Source organism: Schistocerca americana, chromosome 5, assembly GCF_021461395.2.
Source record: "Schistocerca americana isolate TAMUIC-IGC-003095 chromosome 5, iqSchAmer2.1, whole genome shotgun sequence".
NCBI lineage: Eukaryota > Metazoa > Arthropoda > Insecta > Orthoptera > Acrididae > Schistocerca > Schistocerca americana.
The window spans coordinates 126,840,764-126,862,619 of NC_060123.1; the positions used below are offsets into that span (position 1 = coordinate 126,840,764).

The 21,856-nt window shown below is 45.2% G+C and overlaps 1 protein-coding gene across 1 annotated transcript in view; it reads left to right on the forward strand.

Annotated features, from left to right (window-relative positions):
• The first annotated feature begins 1,726 nt into the window (after positions 1-1,726).
• Positions 1,727-21,856, forward strand: part of LOC124616695 — a 44,853-nt gene continuing 24,723 nt past the window's right edge. The window contains exons 1-2 of the mRNA XM_047145033.1: positions 1,727-1,820; positions 19,195-19,276. Coding sequence (XP_047000989.1) covers positions 1,727-1,820; positions 19,195-19,276 — 176 coding nt within the window. The remainder of the gene's footprint in view (positions 1,821-19,194; positions 19,277-21,856) is intronic.

The window sequence follows — 21,856 nt, forward strand, 5'->3', positions numbered from 1 at the left end:
GGTATTCATAGGGCAAATATATTATACTAGAACTGACATATGATAACATTTTCACAAAATTTGGGTGCATAGATCCTGAGAAATCAGTACCCAGGACAACCACCTCTGGCCGCAATAACGGCCTTGATACGCCTGGGCATTGAGTCAAACAGAGCTTGGATGGTGTGTACAGGTACAGCTGCCCATGCAGTTTCAACACGATACCACAGTTCATCAAGAGTAGTGACTGGCCTATTGTGACGAGCCAGTTGATCGGCCACCATTGACTAGACGTTTTCAGTTGGTGAGAGATCTGGAGAATGTGCTGGCCAGGGCAGCAGTCGAACATTTTCTGTATCCAGAAAGGCCCGTACAGGACCTTCAACATGCGGTCGTGCATTATCCTACTGAAATGTAGGGTTTCGCAGGGATCGAATGAAGGGTAGAGGCACGGGTCGTAACACATCTGAAATGTAACGTCCACTGTTCAAAGTGCCGTCAATGCGAACAAGAGGTGACCGAGACATGTAAGCAATGGCACCACACACCATCACGCCGGGTGATACGCCACTATGGCGATGACGAATACACGCTTCCAATGTGCGTTCACCGCGATGTCGCCAAACACGGATGCGACCATCATGATGCTATAAACAGAACCTGGATTCATCCGAAAAAAATGACATTTTGCCATTCGTGCACCCAGGTTCGTCGTTGAGTACACCATCGCAGGCGCTCCTGTCTGTGAAGCAGCGTCAAGGGTAACCGCAGCCATGGTCTCCGAGCTGATAGTCCATGCTTCTGCAAACGTCGTCGAACTGTTCCTGCAGATGGCTGTTGTCTTGCAAACGTCCGCATCTTCTGATTCAGGGATGGAGACGTGCCTGCACGATCTGTTACAGCCATGCGGATAAGATGCCTGTCATCTCGACTGCTACTGATACGAGGCCGTTAGGATCCAGCACGGCGTTCCGTATTACCCTCTTGAACCCACCAATTCCATATTCTGCTAACAGTCATTGGATTTCGACGAACGCGAGCAGCAATGTGGCGATACGATAAACCGCAATCGTGACAGGCTACAATCCGACCTTTATCGAAGTCGGAAACGTGATGGTCCGCATTTCTCCTTCTTACACGAGGCGTCACAACAACGTTACACCAGGCAACGCCGGTCAACTGCTATTTGTGTATGAGAAATCGGTTGGAAACTTTCCTCATGTCAGCACGTTGTAGGTGTCGCCACCGGCGCCAACCTTGTGTGAATGCTCTGAGAAGCTAATCATTTGCATATCACAGCATCTTCTTCCTGTCGGTTAAATTTCGCGTTGTAGAACGTCATCTTCGTGGTGTAGCAATTTTAATGGCCAGTAGTGTATCTGTTAATGAGGAGACCATAACAGCTTCTTCAATTTTTAAATACTGAAAGCTGAATTTTTGCTGCCACCGGAAGTCGTTAGACAGACAACCTGCTGCTGCGACAGTGCACCGTTTAGCCGTTTGGTTATACAGATGCTGGCTGGTGGTCAGGAGGAAACGTGACTTCGGAGGTGGTTCCTCATTGGCGGCGTTTTCATGGTGGGGCTGGAAGAAGAAGCCCCTGCCACCGACCGGGACTGCACGCCATGGCTTGTTCGCCGGCGTACCTGGAAGGGGGACGTCAGAATGGGCGCCCGCCGCTCTTCCTCGCTGTGCAGTGAGTCACGGCTGCAGTACTGCTTCGGCAGTAGCCGCGGGCGTACGCAGCATGCTGGAGGACGGCCGCCTCTGCGGCTTCAGCGGCACGTCGCTGTTGGTGTTGCTCGTTCTTTTCTGCCTGCAACCTGCGGGCGTCGCCTGTCGTAAGTCGATGCAGCGTGGCATCCTGTGTGTGTGTGTGTGTGTGTGTGTTTCTGTGTCTTAGGAGGGGGAGAGAGACTGGGGGAGTATAATAAACGTGTTCACGAACACTAGTTGGCGTAATTTTCATGAGTAGTGCACCTGTAATGGGAAGTCGCTTTCTATTACATCACCAACTGACAGTTTGAGTCCATGGTTAGCACAGTGTCAAACGAAAATATGTGGGAACTACTTTTTCATTAATTTTAACAACTCATTTTGCTGCCCACCATCACTGGTACGCCATCTGTTGCAACTAGAATAATATTTTCCTTCAGGTACTCATTAAAAAAATCCATGCGTTCCAAACAATACAGAAGTTGTTACAAATACCTTCAGCAGTAGAAGTATTTACCTCAGCTATATCAATAAGAATATTTGTGGGCTTTGCCTGTCAGGGAGTTTAGTTCTACAATAATTACTTAAAGATGATTACTGGCTAATTGTTGTGCTCTCAATCATTAGTGGTAGCTATGATCCTATCTCAATAATTGTTTCAATCACTGTGTTTTCCATTTTTTCTGTAATGTGAATAATAATGTTACTACACACCTTTCCACATGTAAAAATTTGGAAATTTATCGTAAGTTCCTATCGGACGAAACTGCTGAGGTCATCGGTCCCTAGGCTTACACACTACTTAATCTAACTTAAACTAACTTATGCCAAAGATAACACACGCACCCATGCCCGAGGGAGGAATCGTACGGAGAGAGTCGCGGGAACCGTGGCAAGGCGCCCAAGGCCGCGCAGCTACCCCGCACGACCCCGCAACGTAAAATGTGGTTCATGTCAGCTCCGCTAAATTGTTGCAGGTTAATTATGGTTTCTACATCATTGAAAAGCTGATTCTTTAAAGCAGTACCAAATATATTCGCTGCCACCTTCTGTTCGTTTTGAAACACCATAGTGGAAAACACTTTAGAAAGTCTTCTCTGTTGAAAAACGTTCCATAGTTGGTTAGCAGCTTGATGAGCGGAACTTCATGTTTAAATATTTTTCCGCAAAATACCATCTCTTCATTTCTTGCACCACCAGAAGATGACACATACGGTAGCCCAAGATTATGCAATGTTCATATCTTGTTCATTTCTTTCTACAACCATATTTCCCACTTCTTTCCAAATTTTGCGACCAAGTTCTTTTTTTATGAAACGATTGATCAACCATTTGTCTCACAAAATCCCATTTCTTAATCCAAAGTCCCACATTCTGGACGATCATTTGCCTTGCTATCGAACACACGTTCATTCATTGTATTTTCACAAATGGGTTCAGTTTACGTTTCCACTTTTGCCATCCACCAACAACGAAATTCCCGACTTCTCTCTCTCTCTTTCGCACAACAGTTATTGGCAAGTTTTAGCTTTTCAGCTGTATGACAACAAATAAAATAGATTGTTATTTTCCCGCTTATCGTACCTTAACCTCTAAGCTACCCTGTAACGAAAAGCAGAATACGTTGTACAGTCACGCATGCAGCCAACAAGAAGGGAACAGTTACAGTAAGTGAAGAACCCAGTATGACATGTCCCATGTGTCCGCTCACTTAGATGGAAACATTACCAACTCACCCTCATATTTTAAGGAGAAAGAAAAGCACACCTGTAGGATACTAGGTCCAGCAATTGATCCCGCGCAAAAATTTTGGGCCATAATTCTGACAGTACGGAGTTATGACCTTCTCAAAGAACAGCTTTTGAACTTGCGCGCGCACCGTTTCTCCGTCATTCGCTCCGCGCCACTGCAGCCGCCCAATGCCCGACCGCCAAGTACTGTATAGCGGAGTGACAACCAGGGACCTCCTATTAGTGGGATGTTGAAGGCGAGGGTAGGGAAGAGGGGAGGTGGACACATCTGCCAAAGCAAACGCGTTATGAAATCTCGTTCGCGGACACATGGTATTCTAAGCGAAAAATATGTAATTAATGCGAGTACTCTGTATGATATGTCAACCTCACGAATATTTACTTTCAATATTATTTACAGCATTCTCGCATTGACATTCTGCAGCTATATATGCGCATTAAAAGCAAATCAGTAAACCTAAGCAATAAAAATTGTTGTTAAATGAAGTTAATTATTTTCGATTTACAGTTTACTCTCGCCGATCACATTGACGAATAGCACAACTCCTGAGTGTACTTCACACTGACATTGTCAGCTTTAAAATCCAAACAAAGTAACGGATTAAAATCCGCGCACTTTGACACAGTGAACCAAACATGTTACCATCGTCAAAAGAGTGTTTCAAAAAACTTTCACTCAGTCTGCTCTGCAGCACTTCGCACTCTAGCGGCTGCAACAGCGAGGACATAAATTTAGAAGTCGTACATTCGGAAGGTCATAAGTGCGTACTATCAGAATTACGTCCCAAATTTTTGCGCGGTATCGATTTCTGGTGCTATTATCCTGCAAGTGTGCCCTTTTCCCCTTAAAATATGAGATCGAGTAAATGAAATTTCCTCGTTAGAGAACTAGAAAACAGACACACTCACTAGCTGCCTAGTGATCCAATTGTAGCAAACGGTCGCCTGCGACTTCGAAACGTTCGAAGCAGTTAAATGTATCGCTCTTCTCACCACAGATTGCACTGGCAGCTTTCGTATTGCTGTTATCAACATCAAAAAATGAACTAAATACTATTTACGTGCGTAAGATAAATTGTTGGCAAACTTTTAAGTTCTCCAACGTCGTAAAGAGCCTACTTCGCAGATAGAAAAGCTTAGGGACACGCATCCCGCAGCGTTGCCCCAGAAAATGAGCATTGGTGAACAGCATGAAATGAGTATCACCGCAGAACGTTCATGTATGTTGAACTCTTCAGGTGTTTATGCATCATCGGATGTTAAAAGTCTGATACTGGTGACGTTTATACACTACTGGCCATTAAAATTGCTACACCACGAAGATGATGTGCCACAGACGCGAAATTTAACCGACAGGGAGGAGATGCTGTGATATGCAAATTATTAGCTTTTCAGACCATTCACACAAGGTTGGCGCCAGTAGCGACACCTACAACGTGCTGACATGAGGAAAGTTTCCAACAGATTTCTCATACACTAACAGCAGTTGACCGGCGTTGCCTGGTGAAACGTTGTTGTGATGCCTTGTGTAAGGAGGAGAAATGCGTACCATCACGTTTCCGACTTTGATAAAGGTCGGATTGTAGCCTATCGCGATTGCGGTTTATCGTATCGCCACATTGCTGCTCGCGTTGGTCGAGATCCAATGACTGTTAGCAGAATATGGAATCGGTGGGTTCAGGAGGGTAATACGGAACGCCGTGCTGCATCCCAACGAGCTCGTATCACTAGCAGTCGAGATGACAGACATCTTATCCGCATGGCTGTAACGGATCGTGCAGCCACGCATCGATCCCTGAGTCAACAGACTGGGAGTTTTGCAAGACAACAACCATCTGCAGGAACAGTTCGACGACGTTTGCAGCAGCATGGACTATCAGCTCGGAGACCATGGCTGCGGTTACCCTTGACGCTGCATCATAGACAGGAGCGCCTGCGATGGTGTACTCAACGACGAACCTGGGTGCACGAATGGCAAAACGTCATTTTTTCCGGATGAATCCAGGTTCTGTTTATAGCATCATGATGGTCGCATCCGTGTTTGGCGACATCGCGGTGAACGCACATTGGAAGCGTGTATTCGTCATCGCCATAGTGGCGTATCACCCGGATGATGGTATGGGGTGCCGTTGCTTACACCTCTCGGTCACCTCTTGTTCGCATTGACGGCACTTTGAACAGTGGACGTTACATTTCATGTGGTACGACCCGTGGCTCCACCCTTTATCCGATCCCTGCGAAACCCTACATTTCAGCAGGATAATGCACGACCGCATGTTGAAGGTCCTGTATGGGCCTTTCTGGATGCAGAAAATGATCGACTGCTGCCCTGCCCAGCACATTCTGCAGATCTCTCACCAATTGAAAACGTCCGGTCAATGGTGGCCGAGCAACTGGCTCGTCACAATACGCCTGTCACAACTCTTGATGAACTGTGGTATCGTGTTGAAGCTGCATGGGCAGCTGTACCTGTACACGGCATCCAAGCTCTGTTTGAGTCAATGCCCAGGCGTATCAAGGCCGTTATTACGGCCAGAGGTGGTTGTTCTGGGTATGATTTCTCAAGATCTATGCACCCAAACTGCGTGAAAATGTAATGACATGTCAGTTCTAGTATAATATATTTATCCAATGAATACCAGTTTATCATCTGCATTTCTTCTTGGTGTAGCAATTTTAATGGCCAGTTGTGTATAATGATGAGCGAAAACATTATGACGAACTGCTTAACAGCTTGTTTGTCCGTCCTTGAAACGAAATACATCACTGATTCTGCGTATCGGGGATCCGACAGTTTGTTGGTAGATTGGTGGAGGTATCTGGCGTTAGATGTCTACGCACACGTCAGGTAATTCTTGTAAATAACGGGCCGGTGACTCACGTTACGTGGTGATCGCGCCCATAGCATTTACCTCACTCGAGTCTTGTGGTCGAGACATCATCGTCAATTCACTATAATGCTCCTCAACCCACTGTGGCAAGGTTCTGGCTCAGGGACACGGACAATTATACAGCTGAATGATGATCTCGCCATCGGGGAAAACGTCAAGCACGAAGGGATGCAGATGGTTCGCAGCTGTCAGCATGTCTTCGATTGCTACCAGAGGTCCCATCCAAGCGCAGGAGAATCTCTCCTGTAGCATAATACTGCTCTTACCAGCCTGCGTCCGTGGCGCGCTACATGTTTCGAGCTGCCGTCCACCTCGATTACGACGTTTGTGGAAACGACCAGCGACCGAGTGTAGTAAAAACCTGATTCACCCGAAGAGGCGACAGGTTTCCGTTGAACGACAGTCGAATCCCGATGGTCTCGTGCCCACTGCAATCGTAATTGACAATGTCGTTGGCTCAACATGTAAACACGTAGAAATGGTCTGCTGCGGAGTTCCATGTTCAACAATGTACGATCAACGGTGTGCTCCGAAATACTTGTGCACCAGCATTGTGCTCTTTCTGGAGAGATGCTACAGATCACCATCTTTCCTATTTTACAGAGCAGAGAAGCCTCCGAACTCCGCATTCTGTGAAGAGCCGTGGGGACGTCCAATCATCTAGGCCTGGTGGTAGTTTTGCTCTCCTTCTACCGCTTTCCGTTGGTGCTCACGACAGTAGTACGTGAGTATTCGACCAGCTTCGCCATTTTCGATATACCCGTTCACAGGCTCTGCGTAATAATAATATGCCCTTTGTCAAAGTCACTTATCTACATCTACATGGATACTCTGCAAATCACATTTAAGTGCCTGGCAGAGGGTTCATCGAACCACCTTCACAATTCTCCATTATTCCAGTCTCGTAGCGCGCGGAAAGAACGAACACCTATATCTTTCCGTACAAGCTCTGATTTCCCTTATTTTATCTTTCTCCCTATGTAGGTCGGTGTCAACAAAATATTTTCGCATTCGGAGGAGAAAGTTGGTGATTGGAATTTCGTGAAAGGTTTCGGAAACGCCTTTCTTTTAATGATTTCCAGCCCAAATCCTGTATCATTTCTGTGACACTTTCTCCCATATTTCGCGATAACACAAAACGTACTGCCTTTCTTTGACTTTTTTCGATGTACCTCGTCAGTCGTAACTGGTAAGGATCCCATACCGGCCAGCAGTATTCTAAAAGAGGACGGACAAATGCAGTGTAGGCAGTCTACTTACTAGACATGTCACATTTTCTAAGTGTCCTACCAATAAAACGCAGTCTTTGGTTAGCCTTCCCCACAACATTTTCTATGTGTTCCTTACAATTTAAGTTGTTCGTAATTGTAATACCTAGGTATTTAGTTGAATTGACGGCTTTTAGATTAGACTGATTTATCGTGTAACCGAAGTTTAACGAGTTCCTTTTAGCACTCATGTGGATGACTTCACACTTTTCGTTATTTAGGATCAACTGCTACTTATCGCACCATTCAGATATCTTTTATAAATCGTTTTGCAATTTGTTTTGGTCTTCCGATAACTTTATTAGTCGATAAACGACAGCGTCATCTCCAAACAACCGAAGACGGCTGCCCAGATTGTCTCCAAAATCGTTTATATTGCTAAGGAACAGCAAACGGCCTATAACACTACCTTGTGGAACGCCAGAAATCACTTCTGTTCTACTCGATGACTTTTCGTCAACTACTACGAACTGTGACCTCTCTGACAGGAAATCACAACTGCAGTCACATAGCTGAGACGATATTCCATAAGTACGCAATTTCACTACAAGCCGCTTGTGTGGTACAGTGTCAAAAGCCTTCCGGAAATCCAGAAATACGGAATCGATCTGAAATCTCTTGTCAATAGCACTCAACACTTCATGTGAATAAAGAACTAGTTGTGTTTCACAGGAACGATGTTTTCTAAACTCATGTTGACTGTGTGTCCAAAGACCGTTTTCTTCGAGGTAATTCATAATGTTCCTACGCAATACACGTTCTAAAATCCTGCTGCATATCGACGTTAACGATATGGAAATGTAATTTAGTGGATTACTCCTACTACCTTTCTTGAATATTGGTGTTACCTGTGCAACTTTACAGTCTTTGGGTACGGATCTTCCGTCGAGCGAACGGTTGTATGTGATTGTTAAGTATGGCGCTAATGCATCAGCATACTCCGAAAGGAACCTAATTGGTACACAGTCTGGACCAGAAGACTTGCTTTTATTAAGTGATTTAAGTTGTTTCACTACTCCGAGGGTATTTACTTCTACGTTACTCGTGTTGACAGCTGTTCTAGATTCGAATTCTGGAATATTTACTTCGTCTTCTTTTTTGAAGGCATTTCGGAAGGCTGTGTTTAGTAACTCTGCTTTGGCAGCACTGTCTTCGATAGTATTTCAATTGCTATCGTGCAGAGAAGGTATTGATTGTTTCTTGCCGCTAACATACTTCACATACGGCCACAATCTCTTTGGATTTTCTGCCCGGTTTCGAGACAAAATTTCGTTGTGGAAACGGTTATAGGCATCTCGCATTGAAGTCCGCGCTAAATTTCGAGCTTCTGTAAAGGAACGCCAATCTTGGGGATTTTGCGTCTGTTTGAATTTGGCATGTTTGTTTCGTTGTTTCTACAACAGTGTTCTAACCTATTTTTTCTACCAAGGAGGACCAGCTCCGTCGCTTGTTAATTTATTTGGTTTAAATCTCTCAATTGCTGCGGATACTACTTCTTTGAATTTGAGTCACATCTGATCTACAGTTATATTATTAATTTGGAATGAGTGGAGATTGTCTCTCAGGAAGGCGTCAGGTGAATTTTTATCTGCTTTTTTGAATAGGTATATGTTTCGCTTATTTTTCGGGGGTTTGGGGATTACAATATTTAGTTTCGCTACGACAGCCCTGTGTTCACTAATCTCTGAATCGGATTTGATATTCGTTATTAATTGAAGTTTTTTTGTTGCTAAGAGGTCAAGTGTGTTTTCACAACCGTTTACTATTCGCGTGGGCGCATGAACTAACTGCTCGAAATAATTTTCAGAGAATGCGTTTAGCACAGTTTCGGATGATATTTTATGCATACCTCCGAAATTAAAGATGTATATTCGCCAACATATCGAGGGTAAATTAAAGTCACCACCAACTATTATCGTATGAGTCGGCTACGTGTTTCAAATCAAACTCAAGTTTTCTTTGAACCTTTCAGCAACTGTATCATCTGAACTGGGAGGTAGGTAAAAGAATCCAATTATTATTTTATGCCGGTTGCCAACAGTGAGCTCTGCCCACACGAACTCGCAGGAAGTATCTGCTTCAATTTCGCGACAAGTTAAACTACTTCTGACAGCAACAAACACGCCACCGCCAACTGTGTTTAGCCTCTCATTTCGGAACACCGTTAGGTTCTTCGCAAAAATTTCGGCTGAGCTTATATCCGGCTTTAGCCAGCTTTCAGTGCCTATAACGATTTGAACATCAGTGCTTTCTATTAGCGCTTGGAGCTCTGGTACTTTCCCAACACAGCTACTACAATTTACAACTGTTATACCACTGGTTCCTGTATCTACGTTCTTCCTGTGTTCAGCCTGCACCCTTTGTGACTGAAGCCCTTCTTGTGTTTTCCCGAGACCCTCTAACCTAAAAAACCGCCCAGTCCACGCCACACAGCCCCTGCCGCCCGTGTAGGTGCCTCCTGCGTATAGTGGACTCCTGACCTATTCAGCGGAACTCGAAACCCAACCACCCTTTGGTGCAAGTCGAGGAATGTGCAGCCTGCTCGGTCGCAGAACCGTCTGAGCCTCTGATTCAGACGCTTCACTCGGCTCTGTACCAGAGGTCCGCAATCGGTCCTGTCGACTGTGCTACATATGGTCAGCTCTGGTTTCATCTTGCAAGCAAGACTGGCAGCCTTTACCACTTCCGTTAGCCGCTCGAAACCAGAGAGAGTCTCTTCTGATCCAAAGTGACACACATCATTGGTACCGATGTGAGCAACCACCTGCAGTTGGCTGCAGCCTGTGCAGCGGATTTCCCCATCTGCAGCCCCTATCTTCTCCAGGGTGATCCCCCATCCGGGTCTGCTCCGATTGCTTACTTTTGATACCGCTTCACGTGCCCGAAACCCCTCCAGGCGGCATCTAACGTCGTGATGGGCAGTGGTGATAAAGTTTTGGCTCGTCAGTGTATTTCGTTGGCTGCACTAATTCCTAGCAACTAATAGTTACTTCGTTGCAGAACAGTTTTACCAGTCAGGAGGAGGTTAACTGCCCGCAGAAGTATTCTTAAGAGTTTGCGTACAACCTCTGTGTGAAATGCGGTAGTTTTCTCCCAAGATGAGATTTCACAAAGCTGCAGATGTTACGTGCGCACGCAGAGTAAATATTTCCATATTCTGGGAACTCATTGATAAGAGGAAACATGTCTGATACGGATGCTTAAAGCGCTATCTTTGGATTGTGAGAGGTGAGATAACACCCATAAATGATTAGTTTTGAGAAAGTCTGTGTTTTCCCTGTAAGCAAACCACTCAACACGGTTTTTGTGCAATTTAGTCGGAATACTCGAAAACGGGTCTACTACTGAAAGTCTTATCAGACTGAAGTCCTCTTGAAATGTTAGATGTCCCGGGACTTTCCCTAGTAGATATACCTTTCGTAGTGATTAACATCTAAACTTAATACCAGACAATGAAGGATAACACGATGATTTACAAGCTTCTGGTTTTAAAGCCGAACAGTGGCTTCCATTTTCGTCATTCGTAATTTCGCTAACGTCCTTGGTTGTCTTTTGCGATTTTCCGTGTGCGGAGCGTAAACCTCGGAACAGTGATCAACAGAGCACGTTACGCTGTCAGATATGAGAAAACCTCGCCGTAGAAGAGCTACTACTCAGAACAACAGACCGCGCGTGCTCTACAACGCGGGTTAACACCACCTGCAAGAGGGAACAGGGACCGAAGAGGAAGAGGCCGAAATCGCATGCCTTCCATACGCTGGTACCATTTCCTGGAAGATCGAAAGAATAATTCTAACGAAACGGATTAGTTTGTTCAAATGGTTCGATTCGCACAATTTGCCTTGGCGCCAGCTCCGGTTCGTCGTTCAAACCTTGCTTAATATACGGTAACACAGCTACTGTGTACTGTGGGACAGATGTTAGAATGTCTATACAAACGGTTTTTTTTTCTTTATTCTGATTTTAACACCTTATACAAAGGCTGGCTGGCAGCAGCACAATACGCCGCTCTTCAGCCTTGAGTGTTACAACAAGTAGTACATAAAGGTGGCACAGAGTAGACAGTAATAACGGTGGGCAAAAAAAATGTAGACACTAGAAATCGAAAAAACATGTAGCCGTTCACGCTGGACGAGAAACATCACTAACACTGGGCGACACGATGCACAGAACATGGATGATGGCGACGGCACGTGAACGGTGGGGGCGTGACGGCGAACAACACTACACACAAACGAAGGCACACACACGAAACACTGACGGCGATGATCTCCGGCGCGCGAATGTTCACTGAGCGTGTACGAGTCCGGGGACCTGCCAAGAGAGGAGGTGGAGGAGGAGGAATGGGAAGGGGAATGGGAGAGGGGGGAGCAGAGATGCCATGGGCAAAGGAGAGAGGGGGAGGGAGGAAGGGGGAGGGGAAGCCCGGTGGAGAGGGGAGGAGGGAGGGGGGGAAGGAAAGAGGAGGGAAGGGAAGGGAGGGAGGGAGGGTGCCTAAAGGAGAGGACACAGGAGGTGGGGGGGAGGATCAAATTTGAGAAGAGGGGTAGATGGAGGGGACAAGGACATCATCAGGGAGGGGGAGCTGGCGGAAGCCACCTTGGGAGAGGGTAAGGAGGGTGGAGAGATGGAGACCGGGTTATACAAACGGCTGCTAGTCCAGGCTAAACCAAAAACATTGTACCCCATGTGCACCAAGATTCCTCCCCCAAACCGCGATTTTAACATGGCCTTTTCATATATATATATATATATATATATATATATATATATATATATATATATATATATATATATATAGGATGGCCCATTGATGGTGACAGGGCCAGATATCTCACGAAATAAGCGTCAAACGAAAAAACTACAAACACCGAAACTTGTCTAGCTTGAAGGTGGAAACCAGATGGCACTATGGTTGGCCCGCTAGATGGCGCTGCCATAGGTAAAACGGATATCAACTGCGTTTTTTTAAATAGGAACCTACATTTTTATTACATATTCGTGTAGCACGTAAAGAAATATGAATGTTTTAGTTGGACCACTTTTTTCGCTGTGTGATAGATGGCGCTGTAATAGTCACAAACATATGGCTCACAATTTAGACGAACAGTTGGTAACAGGTAGGGTTTTTTAATTAGAATGCAGAACGTAGGTACGTTTGAACATTTTATTTCGCTTGTTCCAATGTGATACATGTATCTTTGTGAACTTATCATTTCTGAGAACGCATGCTGTTACAGCGTCATTACCTGTAAATACCACATTAATGCAATAAATGCTCAAAATGATGTCCGTCACCCTCAATGCATTTGGCAATACGTGTAACAACATTCCTCTCAACAGCGAGTAATTCGCCTTCCGTAATGTTCGCACATACATTGACAATGCGTTGACGCTTGTTGTCAGGCGTTGTCGGTGGATCATGATAGCAAATATCGTTCAGCATTCCCCACAGAAAGAAATCCGGGGACGCCAGATCTGGTAAACGTGCGGGCCATGGTATGGTGCTTCGACGACCAATCCACCTGTCATGAAATATGCTACTCAATGCTGGTTCAACCGCACGCGAGCTATGTGCCGGACATCCATCATGTTGGAAGTACATCGCCATTCTGTCATGCAGTGAAACATCTTGTAGTAACATCGGTAGAAAATTACTTATTAAATCAGCACACATTGCACCATTTAGATTGCCATCGGTAAAATGGAGGCCAATTATCCTTCCTCCCATAATGCCGCACCATACATTAACCCGCCAAGGTCGCTGATGTTCCACTTGTCGCAGCCATCGTGGATTTTCCGTTGCCCAATAATGCGTATTATGCCGGTTTACGTTACCGCTGTTGGTGAATGACCCATCGTCGCTAAACAGAACGCGTGCAAAAAAATCTGTCATCGTCCCACGATTTTTCTTGTGTCCAGTGACAGAAATGTTCACGACGTTCAAAGTCGTCGCCATGCAATTCTGGTGTAATCGATGTTGATGTAGCATTCTCAACACCGACATTTTTGAGATTCCCTATTCTCGCGTAATTTATCTGCTGCTGATGTGCGGATTAGCCGCGACAGCAGCTAAAACACCTACTGGGGCATCATCATTTGTTGTAGGTCGTGGTTGACGTTTCACATGTGGCTGAACACTTCCTGTTTCCTTAAATAACGTAACTATGCGGCGAACGGTCCGGACACATGGATGATGTCGTCCAGGATACCGAGTAGCATACATAGCACACGCCCGTTGGGCATTTTGATCATAATAGCCATACATCAACACGATATCGACCTTTTCTGCAATTGGTAAACGGTCCATTTTAACACGGGTAATGTATCACGAAGCAAATACCGTCCGCACTGGCGGAATGTTACGTGATACCACGTACTTATACGTTTGTGACTATTACAGCGCCATCTATCACAAAGCGAAAACAGTGGTTCAACTAAAACATTCATATTTCTTTACGTACTACACGAATATGTAATAAAAAATGGGGGTTCCTATTTAAAAAAACGTTGTTGATATCCGTTTGACCTATGGCAGCGCCATCTAGCGGGCCAACCATAGCGCCATCTGGTTTCCCCCTTCAAGCTAGAGGAGTTTCGTCCTTTGTAGTTTTTTCGTTTTATGCTTATTTCGTGAGATAGTTGGCCCGGTCATTATCAATGAAGCACCCTGTATATGTAATTACAGCGATTTGGCTCTGTAATGTCATATGTCATCCTGTAATCGTATGTCGTTGTCTTGCCTGTGTTGTCCTGTGTATGTTTATTGTTTGTTGTGTTACAAAACTGTCGCTATGTGGTTTTACGGTTTTTTGTTTCATTTGCGGTGTCTGTATGCAGTTCGAAATTTGTTTGCTTGTTATGCTGGCGCGTATGTTATTGTACGGTGGGAACTGCTTTGGGAAAAGGGCAAACTTAAGTGAGAACAATCGCAAATGTTAGGTCTTCTTCCTTTGATTCTTTTCCCCGAGAGCATAAATAAAAGAGAGCGAAACGGGTATCGAGTAAAACAAAGAGTCTTTTATTTAGTTGTAGAGACGGACAACACCTCCAAGAAGACAATAATAATAATAATAATAATAATTGTTCACTAGCTGACGCATTACACGTCGAAGTCATAGTCGGAAATTCTGATTCATGGAACATACAGATGGATAAGCAAGTCGATAGTACGCTGTCATATAAGAGTTGGCACTCACCACAATTAATCAATTTTGAAAAATGAAGACCTTTGTTACAACATAAGTTAGTTTCCAAGCCACCTACATCCATGTGTAATAAAGGTAATTCCTGAAACATCATTTATGGAAAATAAGCTGCACGTAATGCACGGTCAGATTATTTTCAACGTACCTAATTAAAATATGTAAACATTCGTTACTGTTCTGACTATGTATTTCACTTGTATTTGTTTTATGTTTTAATCTGTTGTTTTGCGTTCTACTTTCATTTTTTTAGTTTGCGGTTTCATGTAGCTGTATTTTCTTAGTTGAAAATAATAAGAAACTCATTATTACGCTAGTAAATAATTACAATAATGATAATCTGTAAAGAAATAGGTTAAAACATAACGTTTTTTTACAGTAAGCACATAAAGTGAACGAAATTTCTTCAGGTAATATACACGACGAAGGCAATACAAAACAAAATTCAGCAGGATTTCAAATTGTTATGGATGATCCTCTAAATGTCCTTGTTTCTATGGGGTATATTTCACTACGCTGGTAAGCGTTGGCGAAGAGAATTGATTACGTTCTAATGAATGAAACTTGATCATTTGTTTCTGAGGTGGAGATTGATTTTATTATCTTTAACTTGGACATTCAGCCGGCCGAAGTGGCCGAGCGGTTCTAGGCGCTACAGTCTGGAACCGCGCGACCGCTACGGTCGCATGTTCGAATCCTGCCCCGGGCATGGACGTGTGTGATGTCCTCAGGTTAGTTAGGTTTAATTAGTTCTAAGTTCTAGGGGATTGATGACCTCAAAAGTTAAGTCCCATAGTGATCAGAGCCATTTGAACCATTTGGACATTCGTTCTCTCTCTCAGGTGGCAAATGCTGTAAAGCATTCTCACAACAAGAAGACAAACAGTAACAGAGCCACACTCACACAGACATAGAACAGTAAAAGAATCGATAGTAGCACAGGTAACTGAAAACGTGAATGAGGCCCATAACTCGGGTGCAGCTTCAAATGCCGCCGCGGCACTACAGCGCTGCTACGAACGATTACACCGCTGTCAATGAGATGGAATAATCCCCTCCCCGGAGATACAGTGGCGGGCGTAGTTAAGTTCGAACATTCATGCACTGAGCCTGAGACACGGGTACTCTCACTTCTGATTCGGCGTTATTCCACTTCATGTTCTTGCAGAATATCATCTTTACTGCGATTTGACTTCATACATTGTGATGAAATGGTGGGCAGTAGTTAATGGTCTTGTTTGCATGCTCTAGGTAAGCTTTACCTGCGTTCAAAGGAATAGGGTGCCCATTTAAACGACTGCAGTAAAAGCTGTGGCAATGGTGGACCCAGCAAGGCGCGGTTTTTTCTGCGGAAAGTTTGGAGAGATCCAGAATGAGATTTTCACTCTGCAGCAGAGTGTGCACTGATATGAAACTTCCTGGCAGATTAAAACTGTGTGCCGGACCGTGACTCGAACTCGGGGCCTTTGCCTTTCGCGGGCAAGTGCTCTACCAACTGAGCTACCCAAGCACGACTCATCCCCCAGGCTGTGGCTAAGCCATGTCTCCGCAATATCCTTTCTATCAGGAATGCTAGTTCTGCAAGGTTCGCAGGAGAGCTTCTGTAAAGTTTGGAAGGTAAGAGACGAGGTACTGGCAGAACTAAAGCTGTGAGTACCGGACGTGAGTCGTGCTTCGGTAGCTCAGTTGGTAGAGCACTTGCCCGCGAAAGGCAAAGGTCCCGAGTTCGAGTCTCGGTCCGGCACACAGTTTTAATCTGCCAGGAAGTTTCGTGTGGAGACATTTCCGGATGGCCGAGTTCCGGTGTCTCATTGTGAAGACACATTTAGTCGGCGCTGGATGGGAGGCAGGCGCGTCCAGGTATAGATACTATCGCGCAGAAGACACCACTGCACTGGCCAGCGCGTTGTAGACCGGCAACAAAGCAGAGGATAGGCCCTTGTTAAGGAGGACCCTGACAAAGGAACTGTGAATGTTATGCGAATTTCCGTGGGACAGGGTGACTGGCGCCAAGACGTCCAGACTCTGTTTCAAAACATATTTGTGGAAGAACGAGGCTTTTAGCGAGTTTACGGCCGTTCTTTGAAAACTTTGAAATGGACGCAACAGGGGAGATAACAAGCTGTTTATGGAGGGCTGTGCTTCCATCCTGAGCATTTTCTTAGCAAAAGAGACGCAAAATGCGTGGGAAAGAGGCTCCGAAGCTGAATCTTTTTTCCTTTTTCTTGCAATTAACTTTAAAGCCTCTGAGTGGTCAAATCGGTGTTTGCAGAGCAAAGGCCGCTCTCCCAGCTAAGAATGCTGGGCTCCAGCTCGTGATTGGCTTGTGCGAAAGTGGGGGGAGTCTAAAATGTAAATGTGCTTTTGGTACTGAGCAGAGAAGGAAGCGAGCAGAAAGGGAGAAGTCACGCTTGTATAGGCGCTTCGCTAGTAAAGAACTGCAGGTCTCTACCTAAACGGTGAGACTTGTGTTCCTTGCTAGTGTGCCACTTAGAGCCTGTGCCAGTCACCTTCTGAACAGTCAGAGGTACTGCTTATATGATCAGCCTCACAACGAGTGAAGCGTGGGTGTACTTATTTGTCTTTAGTCAGCCGTCTAAACGTTTGACATATTTCGTCACGCACAGTCATGGCATGGAGTCAAATTGGTTTGGCAGACCAGCAAACAGGACCACCTGCACACTGGAATCCACCAGGGTTCCAGAGGATCATAGGAAAGTACCTGCGTTCCGAAGTAACTGAACGTGAGGCCGCATACTTACATTTTTCACGAACGCGCCATTAATAACACATTGCCGCCGTCCACGACTTCAGTCGCCAAACGCATCGTGGTGTGCCACCTTGACCAGCAGGAGGATAAAGTATTCGCTGCTGCCTCGTAGGGCTCTAATACACTACTGGCCATTAAAATTGCTGCACCAAGAAGAAATGCAGATGATAAACGGGTATTCATTGGACAAATATATTATACAAGAACTGCCATGTGATTACATCTTCGCGCAACTGGGGTGCATAGATCCTGGGAAATCAGTACCCAGAACAACCACCTCTGGCCGTAATAACGGCCTTAATACGTCTGGGCATTGAGTCAAAGAGACATTGGATGGCGTGTACAGGTACAGCTGTCCATGCAGCTTCAACACGATACCACAGTTCATCAAGAGTAGTGACTGGCGTATTGTGACGAGCCAGTTGCTCGACCACCATTGACTAGACGTTTTCAATTGGTGAGATATCTGGAGAATGTGCTGGCCAGCGCAGCAGTCGAACATTTTCTGTATCCAGAAAGGCCCGTACAAGACCTGCAACACGCGGTCGTCCATTATCTTGCTGAAATGTAGGGTTTCGCAGGGATCGAATGAAGGGTAGAGCCACGGGTCATAACATATCTGGAATGCAACGTCCACTGTTCAAAGTACCATCAATGCGAACAAGAGGTGACCGAGACGTGTAACCAATGGCACCCCATACCATCACGCCGGGTGATACGCCAGTATGGCGATGAGGAATACACTCTTCCAATGTGCGTTCACCGCGATGTCGCCAAACACGGATGCGAGCATCATTATGCTGTAAACAGCACCTGAATTCATCGGAAAAAATGACGTTTTGCCATTCGTGTACCCACGTTCGTCGTTGAGTACACCATCGCAGGTGCTCCTGCCTGTGATGCAGCGTCAAGGGTAACCGCAGCTATGGTTTCCGAGTTGATAGTCCATGCTGCTGCAAACGTCGTCGAACTGTTCGTGCAGATGGTTGTTGTATTGCAAACGTTCCCATCTGTTGACTCAGGGATTGAGACGTGGCTGCACGATCCGTTACAGCCATGCGGATAAGATGCCTGTCATCTCGACTGCTAGTGATACGGGGCTGTTGGGATCCTGCACGGCATTCCGTATTACCCTCCTGAACCCACCGATTCCATATCCTGCTAACAGTCATTGGATCTCGACCAACGCGAGCAGCAATGTCGCGATACGATAAACCGCAATTGCGATAGGCTACAATCCGACCTTTATAAAAGTCGGAAACGTGATGGTACGCATTTCTCTTCCTTAGATGAGACATCACAACAACCTTTCACCAGGCAACGCCGGTCAACTGCTGTTTGTGTATGAGAAATAGGTTGGAAACTTTCCTCAAGTCAGCACGTTGTAGGAGTCGCCACCGGCACCAACCTTGTGTGTATGCTCTGAAAAGCTAATCATTTGCATATCACAGCATCTTCTTCCTGTCGGTTAAATTTCGCGTCTGTAGCACGTCATCTTCGTGGTGTAGCAATTTTAATGGCCAGTAGTGTATATGTAGATACTATAGATACTAAGACGAGAACCTTCTGCTAAGAGGTCGATCATAATTGGGCGGTTCCGTTTATTTGTTCCAGGCATGAAATGCTCGGCAAGCGGTTTGTGCCCCGGCAGTTACCTGTGCTGCCACAATCAACATTGCTGTCTGCCGTCTGAGAGGTTTGTACCACAGCGAGCTGATTCAACCGTGGCTACCCATGCGTCATGCGATCAGTCTCACTTTCTTACACACGACAGCATATACATAAGCATGTACATACCGTGATATACGTCACTTGTTTCTTAAGTCAGCACTGTTTTCATATTTTAAAAAGCACGCGACTACATTTTGAAACATATTTGATTATTAATAGTGAACACAACTTCCGATTGTTTAAGCTCGCTGTCAGATAACATTAAAGAAACTTGGTTCAAATGGCTCTGAGCACTATGGGACTTAACTGCTGTGGTCATCAGTCCCCTAGAACTTAGAACTACTTAAACCTAACCAACCTAAGGACATCACACACATCCATGCCCGAGGCAGGATTCGAACCTGCGACCGTAGCGGTCGCGCGGTTCCAGACTGTAGCGCCTAGAACCGCTCGGCCACTCTGGCCGGCCAAAGAAACTTGGTAAAACTCGTTAGATAAGACCAAAATTATAAAGTGTCTTTTTCTTTCGCATCTGCTTTCTGCGCGTAGTATTCGGTGATAACAAGCGGTCACCCACTCCGCGTTTCATCATGAATGTTAGTGTGACATCTTGAAAGAACGGTCATCCCACCGCTCACAGTGTCCCACATAGAGATCGCAAATCTTAGGCATTTTAAATACTCGCAAACAAACGTAAACAAAGTTAAATGTTTTCGTTATGTTGCCTGTGGGTAGGAAGCGTGAACCGCTGATAGCTGCAGTACAGCGGTCAAGTTTGAACGGTACGTATTTAAAAACACCGCGTACTGTACTTAAAGAACGTGTGTCAGTACGTTGAGAATTTCGGCACTAACACTCGCGAAAGGTCACTGTAATTATTACAGGCGGTGATCTAACCAGCGTTCTGTGATGAAATTCATTCATTAAACAACAGACTTGTTTATATCTTAAATTGCAGTAGAGAGATGATGCAGTGCAGACACGTCTTGCCTGTTTACGGTTTTGTGCTGCTACAGACAGTTTGGCAACGTGTCATTTATGGCAGCCATATTGAATGGATAAGTCTGATGTATTGTATTGACAGTTGCGAAATGCTGCAAGAGGTCGCTTGCTTTATCATAAAAACACTGATGAGCCAAAGATTCTGGTACACCTGCCTAATATCGTATAGGGCCCCTGCAAACACGCAGAAGTGCTGCAGTATGACGTGGCATGGACTCGACTAATGTCTGAAGTAGTGCTGGAGGGAACTGACACCATGAATCCTGCAGGGCTGTCCATGAATCCATAAGAGTACTAGGGGTGGAGATCTCTTCTGAACAGCACGTTGCAAGGTATCCCAGATATGCTCAATAACGTTCATGTCTCGGGAGTTTGGCGCTCAGCGAAAGTGTTTAAAAGCAGAAGAGAGTTCCTGGAGCCACTCTGTAGAAATTCCGGAAGTATGGGGTGTCGCATTGTCCTGCTGGAATTTCCCACCTCCGTCGGAATGCTCAATGGATGTACAGGAATTGATGCAGCTGATTAGACAGGATGCTGACGTACGTGTCACTAATCAGAATCCTATCTGGGCGTATCAGGGGTCCCATATCATTCCAACTGCGCAAGCCCCACACCATTACAGAGCCTCCACCAGCTTGAACAGTATCCTGCTGACATGCAGGGTCCATGGATTCATGAGGTTGTCTCCATACCCGTATACGTCCATCCGCTCGATACAACTTAAAACGAGACTCGTCCGACCAGGCCACGTGTTTCCAGTCATCAACAGTCCAATGTCGGTGTTGAGGGGCGCAGGCTAGGCGTAAAGCTTTATGTCGTGCAGTCATCAAGGGTACACGAGTGGGCCTTCGGCTACGAAAGCCCATATCGATGATGCTTCGTTGAACGGTTCGCACGCTGACCCTTGTTGATGGCCAAGCATGGAAATCTGCAGCAATTTGCGGAAGGTTTGCACTTCCGTCATGTTGAAAGATTTTCTTCAGTCGTCATTGGTCCCATTCTTGTAGGACCTTTTCCGGGGCGCAGCAATGTCAGAGATTTGATGTATTACCGATTCGTGATATTCACGTTATTTCTGTGAAACAGTCGTACGGGAAAATCCCCACTTCATCGTTACCTCGAAAATGCTGTGTCCCATCGCTCATGCGCCGACTATAACACCACGTTCAGACTCACTTAAATCTTGATAACCTACCATTGCAGAAACAGCAACTGATCTGACAATTGCGCCAGACACTTGTCTTATACAGACGTTGTCTACCACAGCGCCGTATTCTGCCTGTTCGCATATTTGAATACGTAAGCCTATATCAGTTTATTTGGCGCTTCAGTCTATATGTTCAAATGATGATAGATGTTATTATCTTTACTTAAAGACAAGCATTATCTTCTCAACAATCTTCAAATTGTGAGCTACACACTTTTTTTTATGGAATTAGTGAATTTACTCATGGCACTTTCGTTGCCTGTGTCTGGAATTAGTAATCAAATTAATTAATTTAGTAAGATTGTATCTTCAATTTCTGGTGTACTCATGTATTACAGCAAACGAAAATGAAGACAGTGAATAGTTGATGGAGTATGAATGAGAACAGTGGCATAT